Source organism: Panthera pardus, unplaced genomic scaffold (assembly GCF_024362965.1).
Source record: "Panthera pardus isolate Hobbes unplaced genomic scaffold, ASM2436296v1 HiC_scaffold_2, whole genome shotgun sequence".
NCBI lineage: Eukaryota > Metazoa > Chordata > Mammalia > Carnivora > Felidae > Panthera > Panthera pardus.
This window is the reverse complement of record NW_026526765.1, coordinates 114,729,762-114,757,077: the sequence shown is the minus strand read 5'-3', so window position 1 is coordinate 114,757,077 and position 27,316 is coordinate 114,729,762. Positions and strand designations below refer to the sequence as shown.

General features: G+C 35.0%; 1 protein-coding gene across 3 annotated transcripts in view; it reads left to right on the top strand.

The window, feature by feature from the left end:
• Positions 1-27,316, top strand: part of DDX4 (DEAD-box helicase 4) — an 82,114-nt gene that overhangs the window by 36,894 nt on the left and 17,904 nt on the right. For 2 of the 3 annotated variants that reach the window (XM_019414268.2, XM_019414266.2), the window contains exons 6-15: positions 334-384; positions 4,320-4,379; positions 13,409-13,519; positions 14,686-14,766; positions 15,741-15,803; positions 21,770-21,817; positions 21,928-21,975; positions 22,195-22,337; positions 23,000-23,152; positions 24,159-24,313. In XM_019414268.2, coding sequence (XP_019269813.2) covers positions 334-384; positions 4,320-4,379; positions 13,409-13,519; positions 14,686-14,766; positions 15,741-15,803; positions 21,770-21,817; positions 21,928-21,975; positions 22,195-22,337; positions 23,000-23,152; positions 24,159-24,313 — 913 coding nt within the window. The remainder of the gene's footprint in view (positions 1-333; positions 385-4,319; positions 4,380-13,408; positions 13,520-14,685; positions 14,767-15,740; positions 15,804-21,769; positions 21,818-21,927; positions 21,976-22,194; positions 22,338-22,999; positions 23,153-24,158; positions 24,314-27,316) is intronic. The other variant, XM_019414267.2, reaches the window with a different exon arrangement.

Sequence of the window (27,316 nt, the reverse complement as noted above, 5' to 3'; positions counted from 1 at the left end):
AGAGAGGGAGACAGAATCTGAAGTAGGCTCCAGGCTCTGGGCTGTCAGTGCAGAGACTGACATGGGGCTCGAACTCACAAACTGTGAGATCATGACCTGTGCCAAAGTTGGTTGCCTAACCAACTGAGCCATCCAGGTGCCCCCCAACCCGTGTGAGTTTTTATTCAGTATTTATATTTATAGTTCTGTGTCGTTTATCCTGTATTAAAGGGGCATCATAACAAGTAGCACTTGTTTTGCTGTTTTTTTCCCTTTGTTTTTTGGTTTGTTTACCACAGAGATACAGGTAATTGTTTTCAGAAATTTGCAAGTTTAATTTTCTATTTTGTATAGGTTTTTCAAATAACAAGTTTGAAGAAGGTGATAGCTCTGGTTTCTGGAGACGTAAGTTTAATGTTTTTTGTAGTGGCTTTTAAAATTGAATGTTCAGAGTACATGCTAAAGGGAAAACTAAGATTAAGTGTCACAGTGGTTTTCAGTTCTAATTTATTCAAACCCACTTTCATACAGCAATTATAACCAGAGCCCTGACCAAGAATTCAGGCATCCTAGTTTGGCCTATTGCCATTTGACTTAGTCTATGAGGTGCGACTTCTGAATGGTTTGCTACCTTAAGAAAAAGGGGATAATAGAAAGAACAAGTTAAGAATCAAAACTCCATGTCCATATACACATACAGTTTGGGACATGCAGATCCCTATTCAGACTTACATAATTCTTGACAGTGGAAAAAGATTCATGAGTATGTAGATGACTGCTGCTATCAAGGCATTTCTATCAAAAGTACTGACACACTGGTTTGGAGGAGTAAAGAGAATGATGAGAGTAGAGTAGTGTTATCAGAAGATAGATTATAAAAATTAATAGTGCTTTCTACTGATTAAGTAGATTTGGATGAGGCCTTGGAACCTGTATTTAAAAAGCCTGCCTGGTGATCCTGATGTCATTTTGTTTGGTAATCACTTATCTATGGAAACATAATGACATAATACATTTTGGATTTGCAACTTTGTTTCCTGGCCCTGCTTTGTGACCTAGTTGAATGACTTAGAGCAAGTTGCTTAATTTGTCAGAGCCACAATTTGCTATTCTGCAGAGTGGAGGCCATCATATTAAAAGGTTGTTAGGCAAACTTAATGAAAATGTGTGTGAAAATATGAAGTTTAATACCACACACATTCATGGTAAATAGTAAATGCCATCCATCTTCATGATTTATTTGAGACCTAATCTTTTTATACTCTTAACAGCGATTCTCAACATCAATACCAAGCCTAGAATGATAACCTTAAAACCTGTTTGGAGTTAGATGGGGTTTTAATATCTCTAATAAGACTGTTTCCCTAAACTGTCGTCAGTCTCATCCTGCCTAATTGTCTCTTCATTTTTTCATATCTTATTCAAATGAAAATGTACATAACATAGAAGTAATATTTAAAAGAAGAAAAAAAAACCAATTTTTATTCTTTTCCATTTCTGTTCTACCTAATCTCCCATTTTTAAATCTGTTAATATTTCAAGATCATGTTCACCTAACCAATTTGTGCTTTTGAGCACAAAGTCCAGTTTCTCCTGGCACCTGAGAGAACTTGTTTCCTCCAAAATGGTCTGCTTTCTTCTCTTTTGTCTTCTTTCTTCTGTTCTCAAGCTTGTGTCCCCTTAAAAAAACAAACAAAAAAAAAACCCCAAAACCCCACATATATATGGATTGAATTCTGTCATTCTTACAGTTGTTGTTGGCAAGCCCAGGAACAGATTTTAATATCATGATAGAAGCTATTACTCTGCATGCAAATGAATAGCATCTTTTGTGGTCGTTATTGGCCCTGCAGTCTTGTTTCCTCTAGCTGGTATAGCTTTTATCTTTTGATAAAAGATGATAATACCTATTTCATAAGGTTTTTGTGAAGATTTAAAAAGTTAGTACATATTATTCATTTAGAACAGTGCTAAACTATACTGAATTCTGTTATTACTATTAATTTTTAATTTTATGTGATATTATTTATATAAAAATATAATAATATATGTGACATTTTTGCATACTAATATATATTTGATATGTTTTATATAATCAATGTATTATGTGTTATTTATGTTTATATGTTTAAAGTGTCTTTATATTTTATTTAAGTTACATATTTTATACAGTTTTAGTGATTTTTATGTAATTAATAATATAATGTGGTCATAGCTGATGTTGGGATAATCTCTCTTTTTTATCCTTGGCTTTATCTTCTAACTCTACAGTGATTTTATTTTTTAACTTTATTTTTTAAAATTTACATCCAAATTAGCGTATATTGCAGCAGTGATTTCAGGAGTAGATTCCTTAATGCCCCTTACCCATTTAGGCCATCCCCCCCCTCCCACACCCCCTCCAGTAACCCTCTGTTCTCCATATTTATGAGTCTCTTATGTTTTGTCCCCCTCCCTGTTTTTATATTATTTTTGTTTCCCTTCCCCTATGTTCCTCTGTTTTGTCTCTTAAAGTCCTCATATGAGCGAAGTCATAAATTTATCTTTCTCTAATTTCACTTAGCATAATACCCTCCAGTTACATCCACGTAGTTGCACATGGCAAGATTTCATTCTTTTTGATTGCTGAGTAGTACTCCCTTGTATGTATGTATGTATGTACCATATATATATGTATGTCATATGGTACATACATATACATATATATATGGTACATACATATACATATATATATATATATATATATATACATATATATGGTACATACATATCATACATATCACATCTTCTTTATCCATTCATCCATCAATGGACATTTGGGCTCTTTCCATACTTTGGCTATTGTCGGTAGTGCTGCTATAAACCTTGGGGTGCATGTGTCCCTTCGAAACAGCACACCTGTATCCCTTGGATAAATACCTAGTAGTGCAATTGCTGGGTCATAGGGTAGTTCTATTTTTAGTTTTTTGAGGAACCTCCATACTGTTTTCCAGAGTGGCTGCACCAGCTTGCATTCCCATACAGTGATTTTTTAAAATAACTTGTTATTTTGAAATAGTCTAAGACTTACAACAAGTTAGAAAGTTAGAGTTAACAAGTTAGAGTGTTTCCTTCACCCCTCTGCTAATATAATTGTTCCCTTCACCCAACTTCTCCTAATGTCATTAGCCTATTTTAATTCCCAGTGTGGTCAAAATATAGGTTTGTTTTAGGGGAATAATTGGACAAAAATAATGTGAGACTTCTTTCTCCTTCTCACTTCTCAAATTAATTCATAGGTTTTTTTTTTTCATATAAGGCAATAATTGTTAGCTGTCATCATTATTCCAGGGTGTGCTAACCTTTCCCCAATTTTTTCCTTCATGTTAAGTTCCCTTGTAGTATTAAATCCTGCCTTCTAGAAAGTTGTCTGGTTGTTAGATTGTTCTTAAGGAATGTTTGGTAGTCGTTGACTTCATTTGAAGTAGGAGCCTGCAACAAGAGCTCTGGGGCATTTCTTATAGAACAATATTAATTGTTAAATTAGCATTTTTGCAAGGAACTTAACTGATAGCTTCTAAGCTGTCTAGCCACTTGATGACATTACTGTGACTTAAACTTCTCAGATTTTAAACATTTCATGGCATGTATAAAGATCTCTTGAAGCCATTTGTTTATTTCCCAAATGTGGCTTTGTTGGAGTTTTCTAGAAAGAGTTTTGTAAAGTTATTACTAAAGGTCATATTATTATTTTAATAATAAATTTAATTTATTAATAATATTTATTATTATTAATTATTATTATATAATATGTATGGTAATGTTATTTGATAATGTCACTAAAAACAGAAAAGATGGGATATCTGCAAATTCTTTCATTAGGATGATGAGGGAAAAGTTAGCTTTAAAAAAAAAAGCCTCTAATGTCTGAGGTTTATTAAGAAAGGCAAATTACAGAAATATTGATAGCATTATAAAAAAAAATAGCCATGTATTTCTAGTGGCCTATGGCCTACATTTCAGAACCACTTGACTACTTAATAGTTTAGATGTTTCTGAAACCATTTTTAGTCATACTAACATTTTGAAATTCCTATTTTTTGGCTTGTGTGTGGCACTTGGCAAAAAGTGAGTTCTCAATTGTATGCTTAACATTTAACATTTAGGTATATTAAATGATTTGTATAGGGAGTTGACTGAATAATGTCTTTATATTGCTAAAATTATTTCAAGAATTAAAATGTTATTTTACTTTAAAAAAATACTTTTTCACTAATTTATCCTGTGACAGTGCTATTTAGATATTTCACCTTTGAAATTAATTATTTAGATACTATTCACATGTTAAATTTTTATTCAAGAATCTAGTAATGACTGTGAAGATAATCAAACACGGAACAGAGGATTTTCCAAGAGAGGCGGTAAGGACCATATTTTGGAACAGTTTGTACTTACACTTTCTAATGTCATTGGGTTTCTTTCCCTGAAGATCTCCAGAATGTGCTATGAAGTACAGAATAGGGACTATGAATTCTGGTCATTCACAATATATATGAACTGGGATGTCATTGTCTCTGAATAGAATATTTGGAGATGAGGGAGAGGGAAGAAATTGTAGATTATTCTTTGTTCAAGTCTGGCAGTGCTCTGTCATACTCTGCTAATCCTGCCTCTGATGCAGTTAAGGTGAGATGGTATAAACATTACCATGCTTAATTCTTGATAATCATTTATGGGTAGACATGTGGGTTTTATTTTTGGTATTTCAACAACACATATAGTGAACTTATAAAATGGATAAAAATTATTGAATTTCCTTATATTAAAAGATATTAAATCTCCTTATATTAAAAGAGTTTATCCTTAGGAACTATATAATCAGATACATTAGTATTTTCACCATAACTTGGGAACGGCTTTTTCCTTCCCTATTGAATAGCCCACTGAATACCAGATGCTCCCTAGTGAAGCTAGGACTTGTGGACTTCAGTATAACCTTCTTAGGGCTGTGAGGTAGGGAGGAATTTGGTGGTGAATGAGGGATGGCTATTTACCTCATAAATTGAATTTTTTAATGATAATTGCAGGGGGACATGTAATAATGGCAAGGAAATTTAAGTAAAAGCCAGACTCCCCTTTTAGAATTGCTTTTCCTTTAACAAGCAATTTTAACACTTAATATTCCTTAAGTATTGCTCTTAGTTTTAAATTTTTGGTTGTTTTCTGCAGAACAGTGAGTATCTTCCTCACTATTCTCTTTAAATCTGCTTAACTCATACTTATGGGATGCAGTCAGAAGCCAAAAGCTCCATGTGCTTGATCCTGGCCTATTGACTAATACAGGGTGACTCACAGGGAAACAGTCATTTTTGGGTATTCCTGATCGCTGTTCTTTGGAGTTGTATACATTTGAAGGTAGGGAAAGCGTGCACATGGTGGTCAGTAAATACAAGTATGTGTGCATAAATATAAGTGTATTTAAATTTATATTGAAATATGACATAAAGTACCAGACATGTGCATACATCATACATGTTCATAGGCATCCAGATCAAGAAGTAGAAATTACTAGCACCTTAAAAGCGCCTTTTATGATCATATTCACTCAGCAGCAACTTGCCCACCACATGGGTAATTTGTATTCTGACTTTTGGCGGGACAGATTAATTTTCTCTGTTTTTGTACCTAATATAAATGGAATCATACAACATGCTGTTTTGTCTCCAGCTTCTCTCTGCTTAATGTGTTTGTGAGATGCAATCATAGTGTTGGTTGCAGTTGTAATCATTATCATTACTATATAGATTCTTTTGTTTTACTGTTCTGCTGTACAGAACAGTACATGGATGTTGGGATGTCTTCCAATTTTGGACTATTTTGAAACTGTTGCTGTGGATATTCCAGTACATTGCTTTTGGTGATACTGTTATCTGTTCGGAGATAGAATTGTTGGCTCATAGATTTTGTATATTTTTTTTTACTGTCAGATGTTTTCAAGATAAATATACTGAGGTACACTCCCACATCCTCACCTCACTTGGTATTTTCTTCTTAATTTTAACCATTCTGTTAAGTCTGTGGTAATATATTTCATTGTGGTTTTAACTTGCCTTTTCTTGATGGGCTAATAAAATGTGCAATGCATCGTATGTTTACTGGCGATTTGCACATCATCTTTTGTGTAGTGCTGATTCAAGTTTTTTGCCACCTTTTTTTGGGGTGTCTATTTTTACCTTTTTATTTGCAAATTAACACAGAAAATTTGCAAGAACAATAAAAATAACTCGTGGATAACATTTATATTTGGAGACTCTTTGCTCCCTTTAAAGTAATGGAGATACTGTCTTCTCTTTTTCTTGTTAAATTTTATTTTTTTTAGCCTCCACATTCAGACTGTGTTTCATTTGGACTTCATTTTTTATATGGTGTAAGATAGGGATCAAGGTCCATTTTTATTCCCCATAAGGGTGTGCAGTTGATCCGGTATCACTTTCTGAAAGACTTTCCCTTCCACTCTCCACTGCTAGGCTGCCTTTGTCCTAAATCAGGTGACAGTATTTATGTGGAACTATTCCTGGACTTGGTTCCTTTCCATTGGTCAGTTTCTGTATTTTCACATCTTTGCCATATAGCCTAAATTAGTGTAATTTCATAATACGTCCTAATATCTGGTAGTGTAAGTCTTCCAAGTTTATTGTTCTTCAGTATTACTTGGGTTATTGTTAGTCTTTTGCATTTCCATGTGACTTTTAGATTCAGTTTGTCAATTTCCAGGAAAAAACTTAATGGGATATTTTGGGGATTGCACTGAATCTGTAGATTAGTTTGAAGAGAATGGCCATCTTTGCAAATATTGGTGCTTCCAATTCCTGAATATCCCCATCGTAAATCTTGAGTTTTTCCTATGTTTTGCAGTTTTCACTAGTGAGTGATTTTGTGTCTGTCTTTACTTTAGTATTTGATATTTTGTGATACTTATGTTTATTTATCTAATATGTCATATAACATAAGCTTCACCATTTTGATGTATATAATTCAGTAGTTTTAAGTATATTCACTGTGTTGTATGTCAAATCATCACTCTTTAATTCCTGAACATTTCCTTCTCCCCACTCCCCAAATACCTTGTGCCTATTAGCAATTCATCCCATTTCCCTTTTATCTCCATCCTTTAGCAACCCAACCACTAACTGACTTTCTGTAGCTATGGATTTGCCAATTCTGGACTTTATGTAAATGAAATGATATAATATGTGGTTTTTTTGTGTCTTCTTTCACTTACCATGATGTTTTCAAGGTTTGTCCGTGTTGTAGCATGTGATGGTACTTAATTCCTTTTAATGGCTAATTAATAATTCACAGTGTACCATGTTCTGTTTGTTCATCACCTGATGGATTATTGGGTTGTTTCTACTTTTGAGCTATTATGACTAATGCTACTATAAACATTTGCATACAAGTTTTATGTGAACATGTGTTTCAATTTTTATGGTGTATATACTTTGGAGTGAAACTGAAAAATTGTTTCCTACAGCAGCTGCACCAATTTACATTCCTTCCAACAGTGTAGGAGTGTCCCAACTTCTCTGTATCCTCACCAGTCTTTGTTATTGTGTGTCATTTCGGTAGTAGTGATCCTTGTGGGTGTAAAATGGTATCTCATTATGGTTTTGATTGGCATGTCCTGATAACTGTCATAAGACATTTGCCCTTTTCTGTCTGGCTTAATTCACTTAGCATAACGTTTTCAATGTTCATGTTGTAGTATGTATCAGAACAAAGAACTTTTCTTTTTATAGTTGAATAATTATCCATTGTATATATAAAATGCTCTTATGCTCCTATGAACATTCATATATGTTTATCTGTTGGGAGTCGTTGTTTTTGCATCTTTGGAATATATGCCTAGAAGTGGAATTGCCAGAAGATGGGACTGAAGTAAGTTGAAATATGCCACAGAGTTCACCATTCCGAGAATCAGCTTAAAATATTCTCTGGGTTACTGCAAGTCTGATTAACTTTCATTTTGGAAAATTTTTATTCTGACAGTTTTTGTCCATTTTTTTTTCTTTTTTTGGAGTAGCAGAATTTGGAGTTTGTTACTTTGCCATTTTTGCTGAGTCATTGATCCATATCATTTAAAAATTTTCATTTTGTTTTCTGGTATATAGAAATATAATTGAATTTTATATATTGAAGGTTGAGTGACCTCACTAAATTTATGGTAAGTACTTTTTTAAATGAAGAAAAGATGTTTATATTTCTTTTACCCGAAGTTTAAATGATTTATAAAGTTATGCCTTTTTGAGGATTGTTACCAGACATCATTAAGAGCTGCAAGAGTTTGTCAGCTGTCCCTTATGAAATGCAGAACACACCTCACGGAAGGACTAATGTGTCACCTTTAAAAATACCTTAATGTTGGGGCTCCTGGGTGGCTCAGTTAATTAAGCGTCCGGCTTCAGGCTCAGGTCATGATCTTATGGTTTGTGAGTTTGAGCCCTGCGTTGGGCTCTGTGCTGACAGCTCAGAGTTTGGGGCCTGCTTTGGATTCTTTGTCTCTCGCTCTCTGCCCCTCCCCCACTTGATCTCTGTCTCTCTCTCTCTCAAAAATAAAAAAACATTAAAAAAATAAAAAAATTAATGTTATTTATGAAAAGTGACTTTTAAAGTGGTAAATTTTGAAATATTTCAATAACTCAGAAAAGCACAGAATATTCCATTACAAACACTTGAATACCACTACCTGGATTTAACAGGAACATTTTGTCATGTATATTTCATATATAAAAAGATACCTAATTGTTGGAAGATTTATCTTCTCTTTATATTTTATATCTTCTTCTTCCCAGAGTTAACTTAATTTAACATTGGTGTGTGTATATATTTCATATTCATACTTTGATAAAAATGTATTATACCTATCTTTTTGTGACTTATTTTTAAGATTTTATTTTTAGGTAATCTCTACACCCAACGTGGGAATCAAACTTAAAACCCTGAGATCAAGAGTTGCATGCTCTACTGACTGAGCCAGCCAAGCACTCTCCCTCTTTTTGTGACTTTTTTTATTCCTTGTTTTTAAAGATTTATGTGTTGAAAGTGTAGATCTAGTTCATTCATTGTAACTTCTGTAGTGCTTTACTTACCTTTTAACCTCTTTATTTAAAAACAAATTATTTTTATGACCATGTGGGATACATAGTGTCCCTACCTTCAAACAAGAAGGTCATGCAGATTTTTAATTGTATGTAACATCCATGTTATTTTCATCTCAAGTTATTAGACTTCTTATATAACTGGAAATTGGCATTAGTTACAGGAAAAGGAAAGCATCTTCATTTAAATGTTTGTGTTTCTCTTGTGTACAGAATTATTAAGCTTTGGTACTGGAAGTACTGAGTCATTTTATAATCATTGGCTCAGCAGAGAAGCTAGTTTTGAAAAGGAACCAAATTGAATTTACAGAAAGCAGTAGTGATTGAGAGCATAATGAATGGATTAAACAGATTAAAGATGAGTAGAATAAATGAGTCCATATAGAGATCTGAAGAAATTCTCTAAATTTGGGAATGGAAAACTTGAAGATATCTTCTAGGGAAGATAGAATAAGAAGCTCTGTTACTCTAACATATGTCTCTATATCTCCTGAGGAAAGAACACAGAAGATGAAAGAGGGAAGGGAAGAATACTATTCAAAGAATAGTTCAGAGACTTTTCTAGAGTTAAGGAGGCACAAGATTACAGAGAGAATTTAAAAAAAACTTACACCCCTATATGTGTATTGAAATAACAAAATTATGAAGATAGAAATATTTTGAACTATCAGAAAAAATATTGATCCACCTGTAAAAGAACATTAGATTGATAGAACTTTTGTGCGTTGTTTTTTTTTTTTTTCCAATAAAGGTAGAGATCAGAATAGAGGAGAATGTAGAATTCTGAGGAGAATAGTTCTGAATCTGAACTGTTATATCCGGAAAATTTAGTTATCAGAGAGAAATAATACCACTGAGGTAAAGATAGTGTTTAGTGCTGTCATACCACTGAGGAAACAACTACTAAATCATATTTACTAGTAAGAGGAAACTGCAACAAAGAAGTAGGAAGCAATGATGAACAAAACTAAATAAATACACGTTTTAAAAATGGTAAGCGTCTTGGTAAGCCTAGGTAAGTATTGCTTGTAGAAGATAGTAATAAATGATGGTAATTAATTTAGGTGTTATAGAAACAAAGAACCAACATACTAACAAATGAAATACTTTAGTTCTTTGTCACCTCAGTAGGAAAGAGAATGGATTGAAACTAATTTCAGGATTTCTTAAAAATGGTAAAACTGAAAGATAATAAGAAAAAGTACATGATGTATAACTCACTAGTGGAGGAAATCCAGTAGAAGGGCAGGACTTTGTAGTAAATAGACAAGGTTGAAGATAATTTATTTTTTAATTTTTTATTAAAAAATTTGTTTTTGATGTTTATTTTTGAGAGAGCGAGAGAGAGAGAGCACAAGCGGGGGGAGGGACAGAGAGAGAGGGAGACCCAGAATCTGAAGCAGGCTCCAGGCATTGAGCTGTCAGCCCAGAGCCTGATGCAGGGCTCAAACCCATGAACTGTGAGATCATGACCTGAGCTGAAGTTGGATGCTTAACTGACTAAGCCACCCAGATTCCCCTAATTTAAATATTTATAAAATATTCATGGTGAGATTGAAGGATGTCAGTAAAAGCATAAAATGTAGCATTTGGGAAATCTAACAGAAGGGCAGAAAGAACAAAAAAAGTTGAAAAAAACTCAGGAAAGAGAAAACACAAAAGAGGATGAAAGAAGTAAGAAATCAATGTCAGTAATCATAATATGTGTATAGTTACATGTATTTCAGTGCAGAGTTGCAAATAAAGAGAAAAATGTCAGTCCAATATGAACCCCCAAAAGCTGGTATAGAAATAGGAGACAAAATAGACTAAAGCAGACATATTAGGGATAAAGAAATAATTACCTAATGATAAAAGGCATGTTCACTGGGAAAATATTACAGTTTGGAACATGGTTTGAAATCTAACAATATATTCTTATGTATATAAAGCAAAAGTAGACATAATTACGTGGAAAAAAATTGCAAATTCTAGTTAAACCATTAATCTTAGGTTTAAACCATTTTTCCGTTACAAACTGATAGAATGAGCAGACCAGAAATGAGTAAGACTATAGAGACTACGGTAGATTTGAATACTAGTTATTAAGCCTGATTTAATATTTCTGTTTGGAATAATACACACCCTTCTTTTATACATTCTTTTACAGCATCTAGAAAATAGATATAATTTTGCCATAAATTAAGGCCAAAAGGAAGTCTCACAATATACTGTAGAATTTATCATATGCTATGTCCTCTTGTTAAAGTATTGTGAAAACAGAAATCCATAATGAAAAGCCTAACCCTTGTGGTTTGGAAACTGAATTTCTCAATTTCTGAAAATTCACATGGAAATAATAAAGTATTTAGAACTGAATGGGCAGTAAAAACATCAAAACTTAAGGGATACAGCTAAAGCAGCTGACTTTTTGAGGAATTTTTGTAGTCTTAAATGCATTGAGTAGAAAAGAAATTAATGTATTCAACTTAAGTAATTAAAAAACTCAGTAGAAGGAAGTTAAAAAGAAAATAGACATGAATGAAACAGATACAGTGGAGTGTTATTCAGCACTAAAAGTGAATGAAGTATGCATCAACAAAAAGTTGAATAAAAGGAAGCAAGATAAAAAATACATGTTCTATAAGATTCCATTATATAAAGCTCAAACAAACTGAACAATATGTTGCATAAAGATATGCACATAGTTGGTAAAATTAGGAGCAAGGAAATGAGAAACAAATCAGGATATTGGTTGAGGAAGGGGGAAACATAGGGTGAAAGACTACACATGGTCTCCCTAGGTCTTGGGAATATTTTTAGTTTGTTTTTTTTTTAATATATTTATTTTTGAGAGACAGCATAAGCTGGGGAAGGGCAGAGAGAGAGGGAGACAGATCTGAAGCAGGTTTCACGCTTGTCAGCACACACCCCGACTTGGGCCTTGAACCCATGAACTTAGCATGACCTGAACTGAAGTTGGACTGGGGTGGACCAGCTGAGCTACCCTGGTGCCCTGGGAACGTTTTTAGTTTTAAGCTGGCTAGTAGGTCTATAGGTTTTCATTTTATTATTCATGTGCTCACACCAAAGTAACATACCTTAAAAAGACGCGGGTCAAAAAAATAAACTGTTTCTTGAGAAGAGATAAACTCTAACAAGGTTTATTCAAAGATAAAGAGGCACAAATAATTTAGAAAAGGTGGATATAAGTATTGATAAAGCGATTGTTGCTAGATTGAGGAATCTAAGTTTGAGGTTGTAGATGTATCACCATGAATCTACCTTGAATTAAGTCTGCCCTATTTTATAAATAGGCTTTAAAAACATATATAATTCAGTATCAAGAAATACAGGTAGAATTTTTACCTTTATTGAGAAGTTTCTTTGTAAATAGTGGCAAGTTCATAAATTGAATCTCTCTTTATTTTCTGCCCAGTTGACGTTTTGGTTTTGAATTGACCTCGTTCTGCCTTAGGTGGGATATGTTACTTGAAATATTTATACTGATTTTTGGTTTTTAATTGAATTTAAAGTGTTTATAGTAGGAAATCAGGCTTTGTATATGTCTATATGTCTCTGCTTTGAGTAAGATGTTTTACTGTTTTCTGTAAAGAACAATGTAAGCCTAGATTTACTAATGCTTCTGTGCATTGTAGAAATGTTGTTAATGATACATTTGTGGTAATTTTCAGTGTTTTGCAAGTGACAGTTTTTTCGTCAAAAAAAATTTTTTTTTCAAGTAAACTCTTCCTCTCAACGTGGGGCTTGAACTCAAGACTCTGGAATAGAGTCACAAGCTCTACTGACTGAGCCAGCCAACTAACTACCTCTGGTTATTTTTCGTTTTGATTCTCAGAAAACAGTGGGTTTTTTCTTTTTTTAAATTGTAGCTATATCTGTTTATGGTAGTAAAGTTGAACATTTAATGTTTATTTTTAACAGAGAGAGACAGACAGATTCAGAGACAGAGCATGAGTGGGGAAAGGGGGAGAGAGAGAGGGAGACACAGAATCTGAAGCAGGCTCCAGGCTCCGAGCTGTCAGCACAGAGCCGGACACGGGGCTCGAACTCAAAGATTGCGAGATCATGACCTGAGCCAAAGTTGGACGCTTAACCATCTGAGCCACCCAGGTGCCCCAAAGTTGAACATTTATAGGTCAAATATGGCATTTCTTTTTAGTAACTATTAATGCCTTAAAATATTTAAAGTTACTGAATTATGCAAGGCTTAAAATAAATTTGGACACCATTTCTCCAAGATTTCTTTGTTGTTATTTTGTGTTGTTCTTGTGTGTGTTTTCATATTATAGGCTATCAAGATGGAAATGATTCAGAAGCTTCAGGGTCATCCAGAAGAGGTGGAAGAGGTGGAAGAGGTGGTTTCCGAGGTTGCCGTGGAGGATTTGGTCTAGGAAGTTCAAGTTAGTAGTGAATTGCAAATGGTGTGCTTTATCTGTTAAGAAGGAAATGATAAAAAATAAAACCTATCGGTTAAGCTTGTTGAGAGGATTATATGAGAAGAGCTTACACTGTAGCTGGTATATAATTGCTTACATTATATATGACATTTTTAGACACATATCTAATTGCATACCTGTTGGAATAGATGAGTCTTTATAGAAGTTTGTGTGACTCAGCTCTTTAATCTTACTTTTTTTTTTTTTTTTTTAGAGTTTATTTATTTATTTTGAGAGAGGGAGAGAGCGGGAAAGGGGTGGGGGTAAAGAGAGAATTCCAAGTGGACTCTGCTCTGTCCACACAGAGCGCAATGCAGGGCTCATACTCACAAACTGTGAGATCATGACGTGAGCCAAAACCAAGAGTAGGGTGCTCAGCCAGCTGAGCCACCCAAGTGCCTAATATTACTGTTTTAAAGCCTTCATCATAAAAGCCAACCTTAGAAATAGGTAGCCTTCTCTAAGACTGTACCCTCCTTTATACCCTCTTCTACCAGTTTGGCTTTCTAACAACTTACTCCAGCCATCGTTTCTTAGAGCTAGGGGTATTGACTTCAGAAGTCACTGCTGGATTGCGTGTGTCTCTTAATGGAAGAGGAAGGATGCGTGGTTTTGGAAGTCAAAACTAAATCTGTAATAATTTAATAGATGTATAGGAGATTAGTGAATTCTCACTTTTAAAAAAGTGTAAGGGTCTAGGGGTTGTTCAGGACTTGTAAGGTTTGATTTAGCAACAGTGGGAGCAAGCGGGTACTGTTCCGGAGAATAAGCAAAAAGGCTATGCAATGTGAAGTTTCTGGGGCAGTAGCAGTGCTATTTTTGGGAGGTTGTTTAACTTTTGCTTATATGATATTTTAACATAGTATTGGCCCTAACTTTTTTAAAAAATAATTTTAATAAAAGTTTTGAGGAAGTCATTTGTAATTCAAAGAAATAATTTATGGAGAAATCCTTTGTGTGATTCTTAGAAAAATGCTCATTGTGATTCCTTTACAATTTAAACTGTTTTGCCTCACATCTTTAACTTCTGGCACTATCACTTGATTTTCTTGTCTCTCTTTTAGATTTTCTTCTCTTTATCATTTTAAAACCTCTTAAAAGTAATATAATCTCATTATGTACAAATACAGATAGTGAATATGAACAAGATGAGGGAATGCAGTGCACTGGTGGCCTTTTTGGTTCTAGAAGACCATCTTTAAGTGGTGCAGGTGAGAAATAGAATTTCTTATTGAATGTTAAACATTCATATATGTTTTTAGCTCTACAATTAGTAAACTAATAGATGTATTTAAGTATACTTGGTTAGCTCATAACTTTCTATGATTTTTAGATCTGCTTTTTATACATGGGCAGTTTTGCCTTCCTTATAAAATTTGTGCACTGTGAATTATTTCTTCTCTCTTACCAGTTAATTTGATGTATAAATATAGCTTGAATTGGAGGAAGGAAAATGAAGTTTGCAGTGGTTTCAAAGAAAGAACTCTTTAGGTGATTTGAGGAGAAAATGAAAAAACACAGCAACACATTGTTGATAAAAATGTGCAAATGTGTATATACTGGTACATCCAAACCATAGACTGTTATTCAGTACTAAAAGGAAATGAGCCATCAAACTATGAAAAGACCTGTAGAAACCCTAAATGCATGTTACTAAGTGAAAGAAGCCAATCTGAAAAGGCTACTTACTAAATACTTTCCAACTTTAAGACATTCTGGAAAAGGAACAACTTTGGAGAAGGGTAAAAAGAATAGTGGTTGCCAGGGGTTGGGGGCAGGAAGGAATAGTATGAAGGATTTTTAGAACAGTGAAAATACTTTGTATGATACATCAACGGTGGATACAAGTCATTTTATGTTTTTTAAAACCCATAGAATGTATAACACCGAATGTGAGCCCTACTGTAAACTTTTAATATGATAAACTTTTAATGTTGATAATGGGGGAGGCTGTTAAAATGTGAGGGCAGGAGGGAGGTATCAGAGAAATCTCTGTTCCTTTCTCTCAATTTTTCTGTGAACTTAAAACTCTCTCTCAAAAAAAAAAAATGAAGGTTTTAAAGTGTTCACATGAGGAAAAGATTTATATTAAATGTAGAATTAAGAGATGGATGGACAAAGGGACCAGGTATCCTCAGTACTCAGTATTTGAATAGAAATAGCTATATGTCTAAGTAATCTGCAGAACAATGCCTTACAGGTAATGGTGACACTTACCAAAGCAGAAGTGGCAGTGGAAGTGGACAAGGTGAGTTTTTACTTGGTTTACCTACAAGGGGTTAACATTATTGTAATCCAAATTTAATTTTTTTTAATCTAATTTTTTTCAATATATGAAATTTATTGCCAAATTGGTTTCCATAAAACACCCAGTGCTCATCCCAAAAGGTGCCCTCCTCAATACCCATCACCCACCCTCCCCTACCTCCCACCCCCCATCAACCCTCAGTTTGTTCTCAGTTTTTAAGAGTCTCTTATGCTTTGGCTCTCTCCCACTCTCACCTCTTTTTTTTTTTTTTTCCTCCCCCTCCCCCATGGGTTTCTGTTAAGTTTCTCAGGATCCACATGAGAGTGAAAACATATGGTATCTGTCTTTCTCTGTATGGCTTATTTCACTTAGCATCACACTCTCCAGTTCCATCCACATTGCTACAAAGGGCCATATTTCGTTCTTTCTCGTTGCCACATACTACTCCATTGTGTATATAAACCACAATTTCTTTATCCATTCATCAGTTGATGGACAGTTAGGCTCTTTCCATAATTTGGCTATTGTTGAGAGTGCTGCTATAAACATTAGGGTACAAGTGCCCCTATGCATCAGTACTCCTATATCCCTTGGGTAAATTCCTAGCAGTACTATTGCTGGGTCATAGGGTAGGTCTATTTTTAATTTTTTGAAGAACCTCCACCCTGTTTTCCAGAGCGGCTGCACCAGTTTGCATTCCCACCAACAGTGCAAGAGGGTTCCCGTTTCTCCATATCCTCTCCAGCGTCTATAGTCTCCTGATTTGTTCATTTTGGCCACTCTGACTGGCGTGAGGTGATATCTGAGTGTAGTTTTGATTTGTATTTCCCTGATGAGCGACGTTGAGCATCTTTTCATGTGCATGTTGGCCATCTGGATGTCTTCTTGAGAGAAGTGTCTATTCATGTTTTCTGCCCATTTCTTCACTGGATTATTTGTTTTTCAGGTGTGGAGTTTGGTGAGCTCTTTATAGATTTTGGATATTAGCCCTTTGTCTGATATGTCATTTGCAAATATCTTTTCCCATTCTGTTGGTTGCCTTTTCGTTTTGTTGATTGTTTCCTTTGCTGTGCAGAAGCTTTTTATCTTCATAAGATCCCAGTAGTTCATTTTTGCTTTTAATTCCCTTGCCTTTGGGGATGTGTCAAGTAAGAAATTGCTACGGCTGAAGTCAGAGAGGTTTTTTCCTGCCTTCTCCTCTAGGGTTTTGATGGTTTCCTGTCTCACATTCAGGTCCTTTATCCATTTTGAATTTATTTTTCTGAATGGTGTGAGAAAGTGGTCTAGTTTCAATCTTCTGCATGTTGCTGTCCAGTTCTCCCAGCACCATTTGTTAAAGAGACTGTCTTTTTTCCTGCTTTGTCAAAGGTTAGTTGGCCATACGTTTGTGGGTCTAGTTCTGGGGTTTCTATTCTATTCCATTGGTCTATGTGTCTGTTTTTGTGCCAATACCATGCTGTCTTGATGATGACAGCTTTGTAGTAGAGGCTAAAGTCTGGGATTGTGATGCCTCTTGCTTTGGTCTTCTTCTTCAAAATTACTTTGGCTATTCGGGGCCTTTTGTGGTTCCATATGAATTTTAGGATGGCTTGTTCTAGTTTCGAGAAGAATGCTGGTGCAATTTTGATTGGGATTGCATTGAATGTGTAGATAGCTTTGGGTAGTATTGACATTTTGACAATATTTATTCTTCCAATCCATGAGCAGGGAATGTCTTTCCATTTCTTTATATCTTCTTCAATTACCTGCATAAGTTTTCTATAGTTTTCAGCATACAGATCTTTTACATCTTTGGTTAGGTTTATCCCTAGGTATTTTATGCTTCTTGGTGCAATTGTGAATGGGATCAGCTTCTTTATTTGTCTTTCTTTTGCTTCGTTATTAGTATATAAGAATGCAACTGATTTCTGTACATTGATTTTGTATCCTGCGACTTTGTTGAATTCATGTATCAGTTCTAGCAGACTTTTGGTGGAGTAAGTCGGATTATCCATGTATAATATCATGTCATCTGCAAAAAGTGAAAGCTTAACTTCATCTTTGCCAATTTTGATGCCTTTGTTGTCTGATTGCTGATGCTAGAACTTCCAACACTATGTTAAACAACAGCAGTGAGAGTGTACATCCCTTTTGTGTTTCTGATCTCAGGGAAAAAGCTCTCAGTTTTTCCCCATTGAGGATGATGTTAGCTGTGGGCTTTTCATAAATGGCTTTTATGATCTTTAAGTATGTTCCTTCTATCCCGACTTTCTCGAGGGTTTTTATTAAGAAAGGATGCTGAATTTTGTCAAATGCTTTTTCTGCATCGATTGACAGGATCCTATGGTTCTTATCTTTTCTTTTATTAATGTGATGTATCACGTTGATCGATTTGCGAATGTTGAACCAGCCCTGCATCCCAGGAATGAATCCCACTTGATCATGGTGAATAATTCTTTTTATATGCTTTTGAATTCGATTTGGTAGTGTCTTACTGAGAATTTTTGCATCCATATTCATCAGGGATATTGGCCTGTAGTTCTCTTTTTTTACTGGGTCTCTCTGGTTTAGGAATCAAAGTAATACTGGCTTCACAGAATGAGTCTGGAAGTTTTCCTTCCCTTTCTATTTTTTGGAATAGCTTGAGGAGGATAGGTATTATCTCTGCTTTAAATGTCTGGTAGAACTCCCCTGGGAAGCCATCTGGTCCTGGACTCTTATTTGTTGGGAGATTTTTGATGACTGATTCAATTTCTTCGCTGGTTATGGGTCTGTCAAGCTTTCTATTTCCTCCTGATTGAGTTTCGGAAGAGTGTGGGTGTTTAGGAATTTGTCCATTTCTTCCAGGTTGTCCAGTTTGTTGGCATATAATTTTTCATAGTATTCCCTGATAATTGCTTGTATCTCTGAGGAATTGGTTGTAATAATTCCATTTTCATTCATGATTTTATCTATTTGGGTCCTCTCCCTTTTCTTTTTGAGAAGCCTGGCTGGAGGTTTATCAATTTTGTTTATTTTTTCAAAAAACCAACTCTTGGTTTCATTGATCTGCTCTACAGTTTTTTTAGATTCTATATTGTTTATTTCTGCTCTGATCTTTATTATTTCTCTTCTTCTGGTGGGTTTAGGCTGTCTTTGCTGTTCTGCTTCTATCTCCTTTAGGTGTGCTGTTAGATTTTGTATTTGGGATTTTTCTTGTTTCTTGAGATAGGCCTGGATTGCAATGTATTTTCCTCTCAGGACTGCCTTTGCTGCGTCCCAAAGCGTTTGGATTGTTGTATTTTCATTTTCGTTTGTTTCCATATATTTTTAAATTTCTTCTCTAATTGCCTGGTTGACCCACTTATTCTTTAGTAGGGTGTTCTTTAACCTCCATGCTTTTGGAGGTTTTCCGGACTTTTTCCTGTGGTTGATTTCAAGCTTCATAGCACTGTGGTCTGAAAGTGTGCATGGAATGATTTCAATTCTTGTATACTTACGAAGGTCTGTTTTGTGACCCAGTATGTGATCTATCTTGGAGAAGGTTCCATGTGCACTTGAGAAGAAAGTATATCTGTTGCTTTGGGATGCAGAGTTCTCAATATATCTGTCAAGTCTATCTGATCCAATGTATCATTCAGGGCCCTTGTTTCTTTATTGATGGTGTGTCTAGATGATCTATCTATTTCTGTAAGTGGGGTGTTAAAGTTCCCTGCAATTACCACATTCTTATCAATAAAGTTGCTTATGTTTGTGAGTAATTGTTTTATATATCTGGGGGCTCCTGTATTTGGCGCATAGACATTTATAATTGTTAGCTGTTCCAGCTGGAGTAGCCATACTTATATCAAACAAACTAGACTTTAAATTAAAGGCTGTAACAAGAGATGAGAAGGGCATTATATAATAACCAAATTTAATTTTTGATGTTAAAAGTAACTGTTAGTACTTTTATACACTTTGAGGAATATACATTTTCTCTGCCTGTTTTGGGAGTTACTTAATACTCCTCAGTATAGCAGTTCCATTATAGGAATTATATATCATTGATGTATTTGCTCAGTGTATGCACAAGGGTGTTCACTGAAGCTTCATTTATAATAAGTAAAAACTGAAAGTCAACCAGAATTCATCAATAAATAATGGTTTACTAAATAATATAACCATAAAATGGGATACTGTGCAGATGTTGAAGATTGAAATATGTATGTATAAGTTCTTAAGACAGTATGTTTTGGGGGGCGTCTGGGTGGCTTAGTGGGTTAAACATCTGACTCTTGATTTTGGCTCAGGTCATTATCTCATGGTTTGTGAGTTCCAGCCTTGTTTGGGCTCTGCCCTGACAACACTCCTGCCCTCCCTGCCCCCTCTCTCAAAATAAATTAAAAAAAACAAAACTGTGTTTTCTTATGAGATAGTTATTTGATTTGATTTGGTAAAAGGGATAAACAGTGTCGAGTATACATGATTTTGTACTATGAAAAATTTTTTTAGAGTTAGAAATATTTAAATGTCATAAAAGTTAAAATGCTTTCCTGACCAGGAAAACAATAAAGCTTGTTTTATTTCTCTGAAAAATCCTCAGTGATCATTAGTACTCTCAGAGCATTCAAAGAGACAGTTCCTTTGAGCTGCCTCTGTTCTACCCTCTTGATTCTTAGATTCTTCATTATAGAAAGAGGTTACTAATGGCTAGTTAAACCATATTTACAAATGCTCAAATCTTGTTTGGACAAGGATGTTCAGGACAAAATTAGCTTACATGTAAAAATGTATCTTGTTAGATTTTTAAATCTAGTGCAGTCCTTACTCTTTTTTTCTGACAATACCTGAAAGTGGCACAATAGATAACTATTGTCTAAAAACCATAGGGTATTGTATGGAAAAGAGTTAACGTAACAGTCCTGACTGTTCTTTGAATGTCCTGCTTACAAGGTTGTTCTTTGTCTAGTATTCGGGAAATTGGATTTAGGGAGGGTTCTCACCACCCTGAGTAGTGTAAGAATGGCTTACTGTGCCTGAATTGTTAGTACAACAATGTAGGTTTTTTTTTTTTTGTTTTTTTTTTTAATTTTTTTAATGTTTATTTTTGAGAGAGACAAAGCGCAAACAGGGTAGGGGCAGAGAGAGGGAGACACAGAATCTGAGGCAGGCTCCAGGCTCTGAGCTGTCAGCATGGAGCCCCACACCAGGCTTGAACTCATGAGCCATGAGATCATGAGTTCTCATGAACTGAGCCACCCAGCCAACAGAGCCACCCAGATGCCCCAACAATGTAGTTTTAATACCTTCTTTTCTTTTGAGAGTCTGAAATTTCTGCCTGGTATTTGCGAGGCAGAAAGTGGCTACATTATCAGCCCCTAATAAAAACAGTGAGTACTGAGTCTCTGATGAGCTGCTCTGGTAGGCAGTGTTTCCAAGGTGTTGTTACAACTTGGGGCTAGGGAAATTAGTCCTGTGTGACACCACTGGGAGCGGACTCTTGGAAGCTTATGTCTGGTTATCTTTGGATTTTGCCCCATACACCTTTTTCCTTTGCTGATGTTACTTTCTGTCCTTTGTAATAAATCATAATTGTGAGTATGACTATAATAGTTTCTGAGTCCTACTGAATCATACAACCTGGGAATAGTAGTGGGGATACCCCAATACAGATGGACTTTTAGTTCATTTTAGAAAATAGATTCCTTTGCTGAGGAGTATAGGAATTAGGAAAGGGACAGAACAGCTGAAACAAAAACTAATAATATATAACAGTATCAGCTGCATGAAATCAGCATTTTGAGTATTAAGGAAACCTAATTAAGGTTAACCTAATTGTTAGCCTAATTGTTAAACCTAAAATTGTTAAGGATTTTATTTATCAAAATTTTCTTGTTTGTGTGAAGGGACTTTAAAGATGTCTGTTCATTTTTAGAACTTACTTTCTTTGAAAACAAGCAATGAAAATAAAGATGTGCACAGCCTTTTATCTTGACTAATTGTCAGTATGGATTTTTTTTAATTAGGTGGTTACAAAGGTTTAAATGAAGAAGTAATAACAGGCTCTGGAAAAAGTAAGTTTTACTTTAGATAAAGTATTTGATTTTTATGGTCAAAATTCTTTTACCCTTCAATTAAAAAATAAAAACCATTTATATCTTGTTTTGGTTTGATTGCCTTTAAGATTCTTGGAAGTCAGAAGCTGAAGGAGGAGAAAGTGGTGATACTCAAGGTATACTAATTTTTGTGTGATGCCATGAATTTCTATTGTATTTTAATAAAAATGAAAAATACTTAAAAGCAGAGTTGACTTTTTTTTATTTGAAGTGAAAAGTTGAATGGTAAACATTGGGAAGTTCTACAGCATTTAAAATTTGATATTCAGTTCTTGTTTTCCCTCTTTTCTTCTGGTCCTTGTGATGTAAGCTCTTTATTTTATTTGAATTCTAAGGACCAAAGGTGACCTACATACCACCTCCGCCACCTGAGGATGAGGATTCCATCTTTGCACATTATCAGACAGGCATAAACTTTGACAAATATGATACTATTCTTGTAGAAGTATCTGGACATGATGCACCACCAGCAATTCTGGTCAGTGTAATAATTATATCTTTATTGACTGTGTAGGAAACTTTGTTTTTAAAATAGTTGGTACATTTCCATAGGTTGATGTGAAATAATATAAAAATCTCATTTTTAGCACTTAATGGCTTAGGTTAGAAATTAAGAACCATATCTACCATGTACAGTAGAATTAATAACTATGTTGAAAGAGTATTAAATTTCATCTCCACATTCCCAAACCAGGATGAGAACTTCATTTAAATCTACTAAAAAGGATATTTTTCTAGAGATTCAAGATGTCTGCTTCCTAAATATTTGAGAAAGTCTGTTTTAGGAGAATGATTTTCTAAGGAGTAGGGGAGCTTACAGTCCCCTGTTGATTAATGAGCCATTATTACTGGTCAGAGTATTTGTATTTCACAGGTTTTGAGAGATCAGAAAAAATGTTTTTAGAACTAGTATCTATAGGGAATATTCTTTAATTCTATGAAGTAATAATATATAGGCTCTGTTTATTACTTTTGAGTAGGGGCATATTGGTAAAGTAAGTTTAGTATATAGAATGGAATTAACAAAAACGTGAGAATAACTCAAATGGGATATGTTTATGGGATGATCTGCGTGTGATATATGGAATTTAATCACTGCCCCCCCCCCCCACTCCCCTGCCTTGTTTTTTTTTTTTTTAGACTTTTGAGGAAGCTAATCTCTGTCAGACACTGAATAACAACATTGCTAAAGCTGGTTATACTAAGCTTACTCCTGTGCAGAAATACAGTATTCCTATTATACTAGCAGGGCGAGATTTGATGGCATGTGCTCAGACAGGGTCTGGAAAGACTGTAAGTCCTTTTCCAACATGTATTCTCCATAATCAAACTATTAATAGTTTTTGAACTTAATTTTTTTTCAAGTAGTTTGAATCTTTTCGGTTGAATGGTAGATCGATAATTTCAATGAACTGTCATAAATACTCATGTTTTTTGCTTCTGAATGAAGCAAAATGAATGTTTAATTCATTTTTTTAAGAGTGCTCAACTCCTTCTGTAACATGTTAATATCCGAAATAAAATGATAGAGGGTCAAAGCACTAGAGGTTATAAAAATAACCTCAGGTTATGCTATCCAAAAGAACTCGGATGAGATCGGGCTGGTCTTAAGACTTACCTCTGGGATCTGTCTGTTAAATAGGGTTCCATGAGATGAGTCTTAAAGACTATCCTTTCTGAATCATGCAATTTTGGTTCATGCTGTTTTAACCTTAATCAGCCTCCATAGTAGAGTTGAGGGGATAATAAGTGAGTTATATAATATAGCAGCTGATGTGTGACTTAAACCTTACTTTGGAGGTAGATTTTAGTATCTTAATGAGAAAACTATTACAAAACATTTCTTTTGCCCCATTAACTTCAGTAAGGGTGAGTAATCCAAATGAATGATTTCCCAATTTTTGCTCTGTTTGTGTAACACTTTTGTCATGAATTCGGAGTGATAATTTTATCACTACTCCAAAAGGACAGATTTAGAATAATTGCTAAATGCAATGATTTACGTCAAGTTATATGTACATTCCCCTCTATAAATAAGTTAATGTTAATTTATTTAGAATCAATGCGTGTGCTTTTTAAAAAACTGAAAAATATCAAAAATTTTATATTGTGTAAATGAGCATAAAAGTTGAGGTGTTAAAAACTCACTGAACTGAAACTGTTTTCTTCTCTCATCTTAAATTTACCAGCAAGATGGAGGAAGAATCTAGAGACTGTAAGGAAATAAGGAATAGATTTATTTCTACAGGGAGAAGGATGATGTATTATAAATTCGTATACCATGTAATTTAACTTTTAGGCAGCTTTTCTCTTGCCAATTTTGGCACATATGATGCGTGATGGAATAACAGCCAGTCGTTTCAAAGATCTGCAGGAACCAGAGTGTATTATTGTAGCACCAACTCGAGAGTTGATCAGTCAGATCTATTTGGAAGCCCGAAAATTTTCTTTTGGGTATGTACATCTGGAATGCCATCCGTTTTTTTTTTTAAATGTGTATTTATTTATTTTGAGGGCGGGAGGGCAGTGAGAGAGGGAGAGAGAGAATCTGAAGCAGGCTCCATGCTCAGCACAGAGCCCAGTGTGGGGCTTGATCTCACAACCATGAGATCACAGCCTGAGCCAAAATCAAGAACAGACTGAGCCCCCAGGCACCCTGGAATGCCATTCAAAACAAGGTTTTCTTTAGAGATTTTTCTTAAAGTCTCAGTGGAGTTCTCAGAAGAACTCAGTGCAGCCATGTAATTAGCATTGAAATGTAATTGATTGAAATGTGCTTTCTTTATAATCTTTATGGAATCCCAGTTTATTTAAAAATTTTTTTCAATTTTGGGGCGCCTGGGTGGCGCAGTCGGTTAAGCGTCCGACTTCAGCCAGGTCACGATCTCGCGGTCTGTGAGTTCGAGCCCCGCGTCAGGCTCTGGGCTGATGGCTCGGAGCCTGGAGCCTGTTTCCGATTCTGTGTCTCCCTCTCTCTCTGCCCCTCCCCCGTTCATGCTCTGTCTCTCTCTGTCCCAAAACTAAAAAATAAAAAACGTTGAAAAAAAAAATTAAAAAAAAAAAAAAATTTTTTTTTCAATTTTTTTTCAATTTTTTTTTTTTTTGGGACAGAGATACAGAGTGTGAGCCAGGGAGGGGCAGAGAGAGAGGGAGACAGAATCTGAAGCAGGCTTCAGGCTCTGAGCTGTCAGTGCAGAGCCCAATGTGGGACTTGAACCCATAGGATCATGACCTAACTTGAAGTTGGACACTTAATTGACTGGCTACCCAGGCGCCCCCAAGTTGTTTTGTTTTGTTTTACCTGTTTATTTTGGTTTTGTTCTATTTATTTTTTGGGGGTAGGGAGGGAAGGTAAAAAAGAAAAGTTTGGTTTTTGTTTCAAGGAGACTTCCTAAAGAGTAGTAACTCATTTGTTACACATTACCATGGATGAACACTGTTGTTTTGGCTTTCATGACCGTTCAAATTCAAGGTAATGTGCATAACCTGTATTTTTCTGAAATTCAGTGTGTTCATTTGGACAGACACAGGCTGACTCTGTATTTTTGTAGGAAAGGGACTGGCACTTTGGTATCAAGAACAAATAATTCAGCAATAGTGGTCTTGGATACTTCAATGCCCTGTGAACCTGCAATTAACAAAGAGACTGCTCATTCTAAGAACCATGCAAGCAAGAAGGGAATAAGGGAAGAGTTAGAAGTCGCATGGTCAGAGCAAAATATCAGTCGTAATATCCTTCTCAGTTCTCTGATATATATAAAGTAGAGAGTGAGGATAAGACTTATATGAATATGACAAATAAAAAGTATATACAGAACTGGGAAAGTATTTTTCATTAAGTTGGCCAATTATGCTAGTTCAACAAGCTTGTGAGGAAAAGAACTAAGGCAGAATAGTAGTAGTTACACTGTTGTTAAGAACTTCTTGAAAGCAAAAGAAAAGAATACTAGTCAACTAATCAATGGTGTGATTTTAATCGTGTTAAAACGTGTTATTTTTAACTTGAATATCTATGTTATGCCTTGGAAATTCAAAGCAAAAAGTAAAATCAAAAAGCCAGAGATGTCATTGACACATCTACACAGATGTTTGCTTGTAGTTTTTGGTATCCAAAACCTTTTTTCCACACATTGCACAGATGGCCTTTTTGTAGGCACAGCCCTAGCAGTAATGAGAACCTGGCTGGTGCACAGAACTTTTACAAATTCTGCAAGTGGAGAACTTATTTTTTCCATATGGATTGAATCTTGCTTTTTTTTTTTCTTTTTTTTCTTTTTTTTTAAGTCAGAGCTTTATTTTTATTCTGCTTTCTTCCACCATTTTCTGTGGTATTCCTTGCTGCTGAGCCACCCAGGCACCCTGGAATCCCAGCTTTTTTTTTAATTTTTAAAAGAAACATGAGGAGCCCTGGAATCCCAGTTCATTTTTATTTTTAAAAGAAACATGAGGCGCCTGAGTGGCTCAGTCAATTAAGCATCTGACTTCCACTCAGGTCAGGATATCTCGATTCGTGAGTTCGAGCCCTGCATCAGGCTCAGTGCTGAAAGCTGGGAGCCTGGAGCCTGCTTTGGATTCTGTGTCTCCCTCTCTCACCGCCTCTCCCACACTCAAGTGCATGTGCGTGCTCTCTCTCTCTCTCTCTCTCTCTCTCTCTCTCTCTCTCTCTAAAATAAAGATTAAAATAAATTTTTAGAGAAACATGCTTATAAATCAGATGATAATAGATACATAATAAACATTGGTGGTATATTTTCTAGTAGTTTTTAATGCATGTTTAATGCACTTAGGGTGTTCTTAATAAACTGTTTAATATAATTTAATAATATAAAAGATGCTTATTTCATAATTAGACCTAATTTTTAATCATTTTCAGATTATCTTATTTCTGTATTTTGGCACATTTCGGTTGTTTCTAGTTTGGGACTACTATAAATAAAATCATAATGAGCAGATTGCTAAATAAACTTTCTCTATTTTTATGTTTTAAGTTTTCCTTAAAGTAGGTTTTTATAAGTTTAATGTTAAAGGGTATGAACTTCAAGCCAGTACCGATAGTTCTGTTAGCAGTGTATGAGAACGCCAGTTCACTCTACACTTTGCCAACATTTGGTATTATCTGTTGCCTAACAAATTACCTAAAACATAGTTGGTTAAAATGATAAATACTGTGTAATAGTTTCTGGGGATTAAGAGTTGGGGAAGAGTTTAGCTGAGTGCTTCTTGCTTGAGGTCTCTCTCAGGAGTAGGAGATTGCAGACAAGATACCAGCCAGAATTGTAGTTTTCTGAAGACTTGTTTATACCTGTCCCATAAGGATGCTTGATTGTCCTTAGGAAATGACAACTGGCTTGCTTAGCACAATGAATGAGGAAGAGCAAGGAGGAGGCTACAGTGTCTCGTATAAAATAGTCTGAGTCACTTCTGCCATATTGTGTTCATCACTCAGCAAGTTACTAA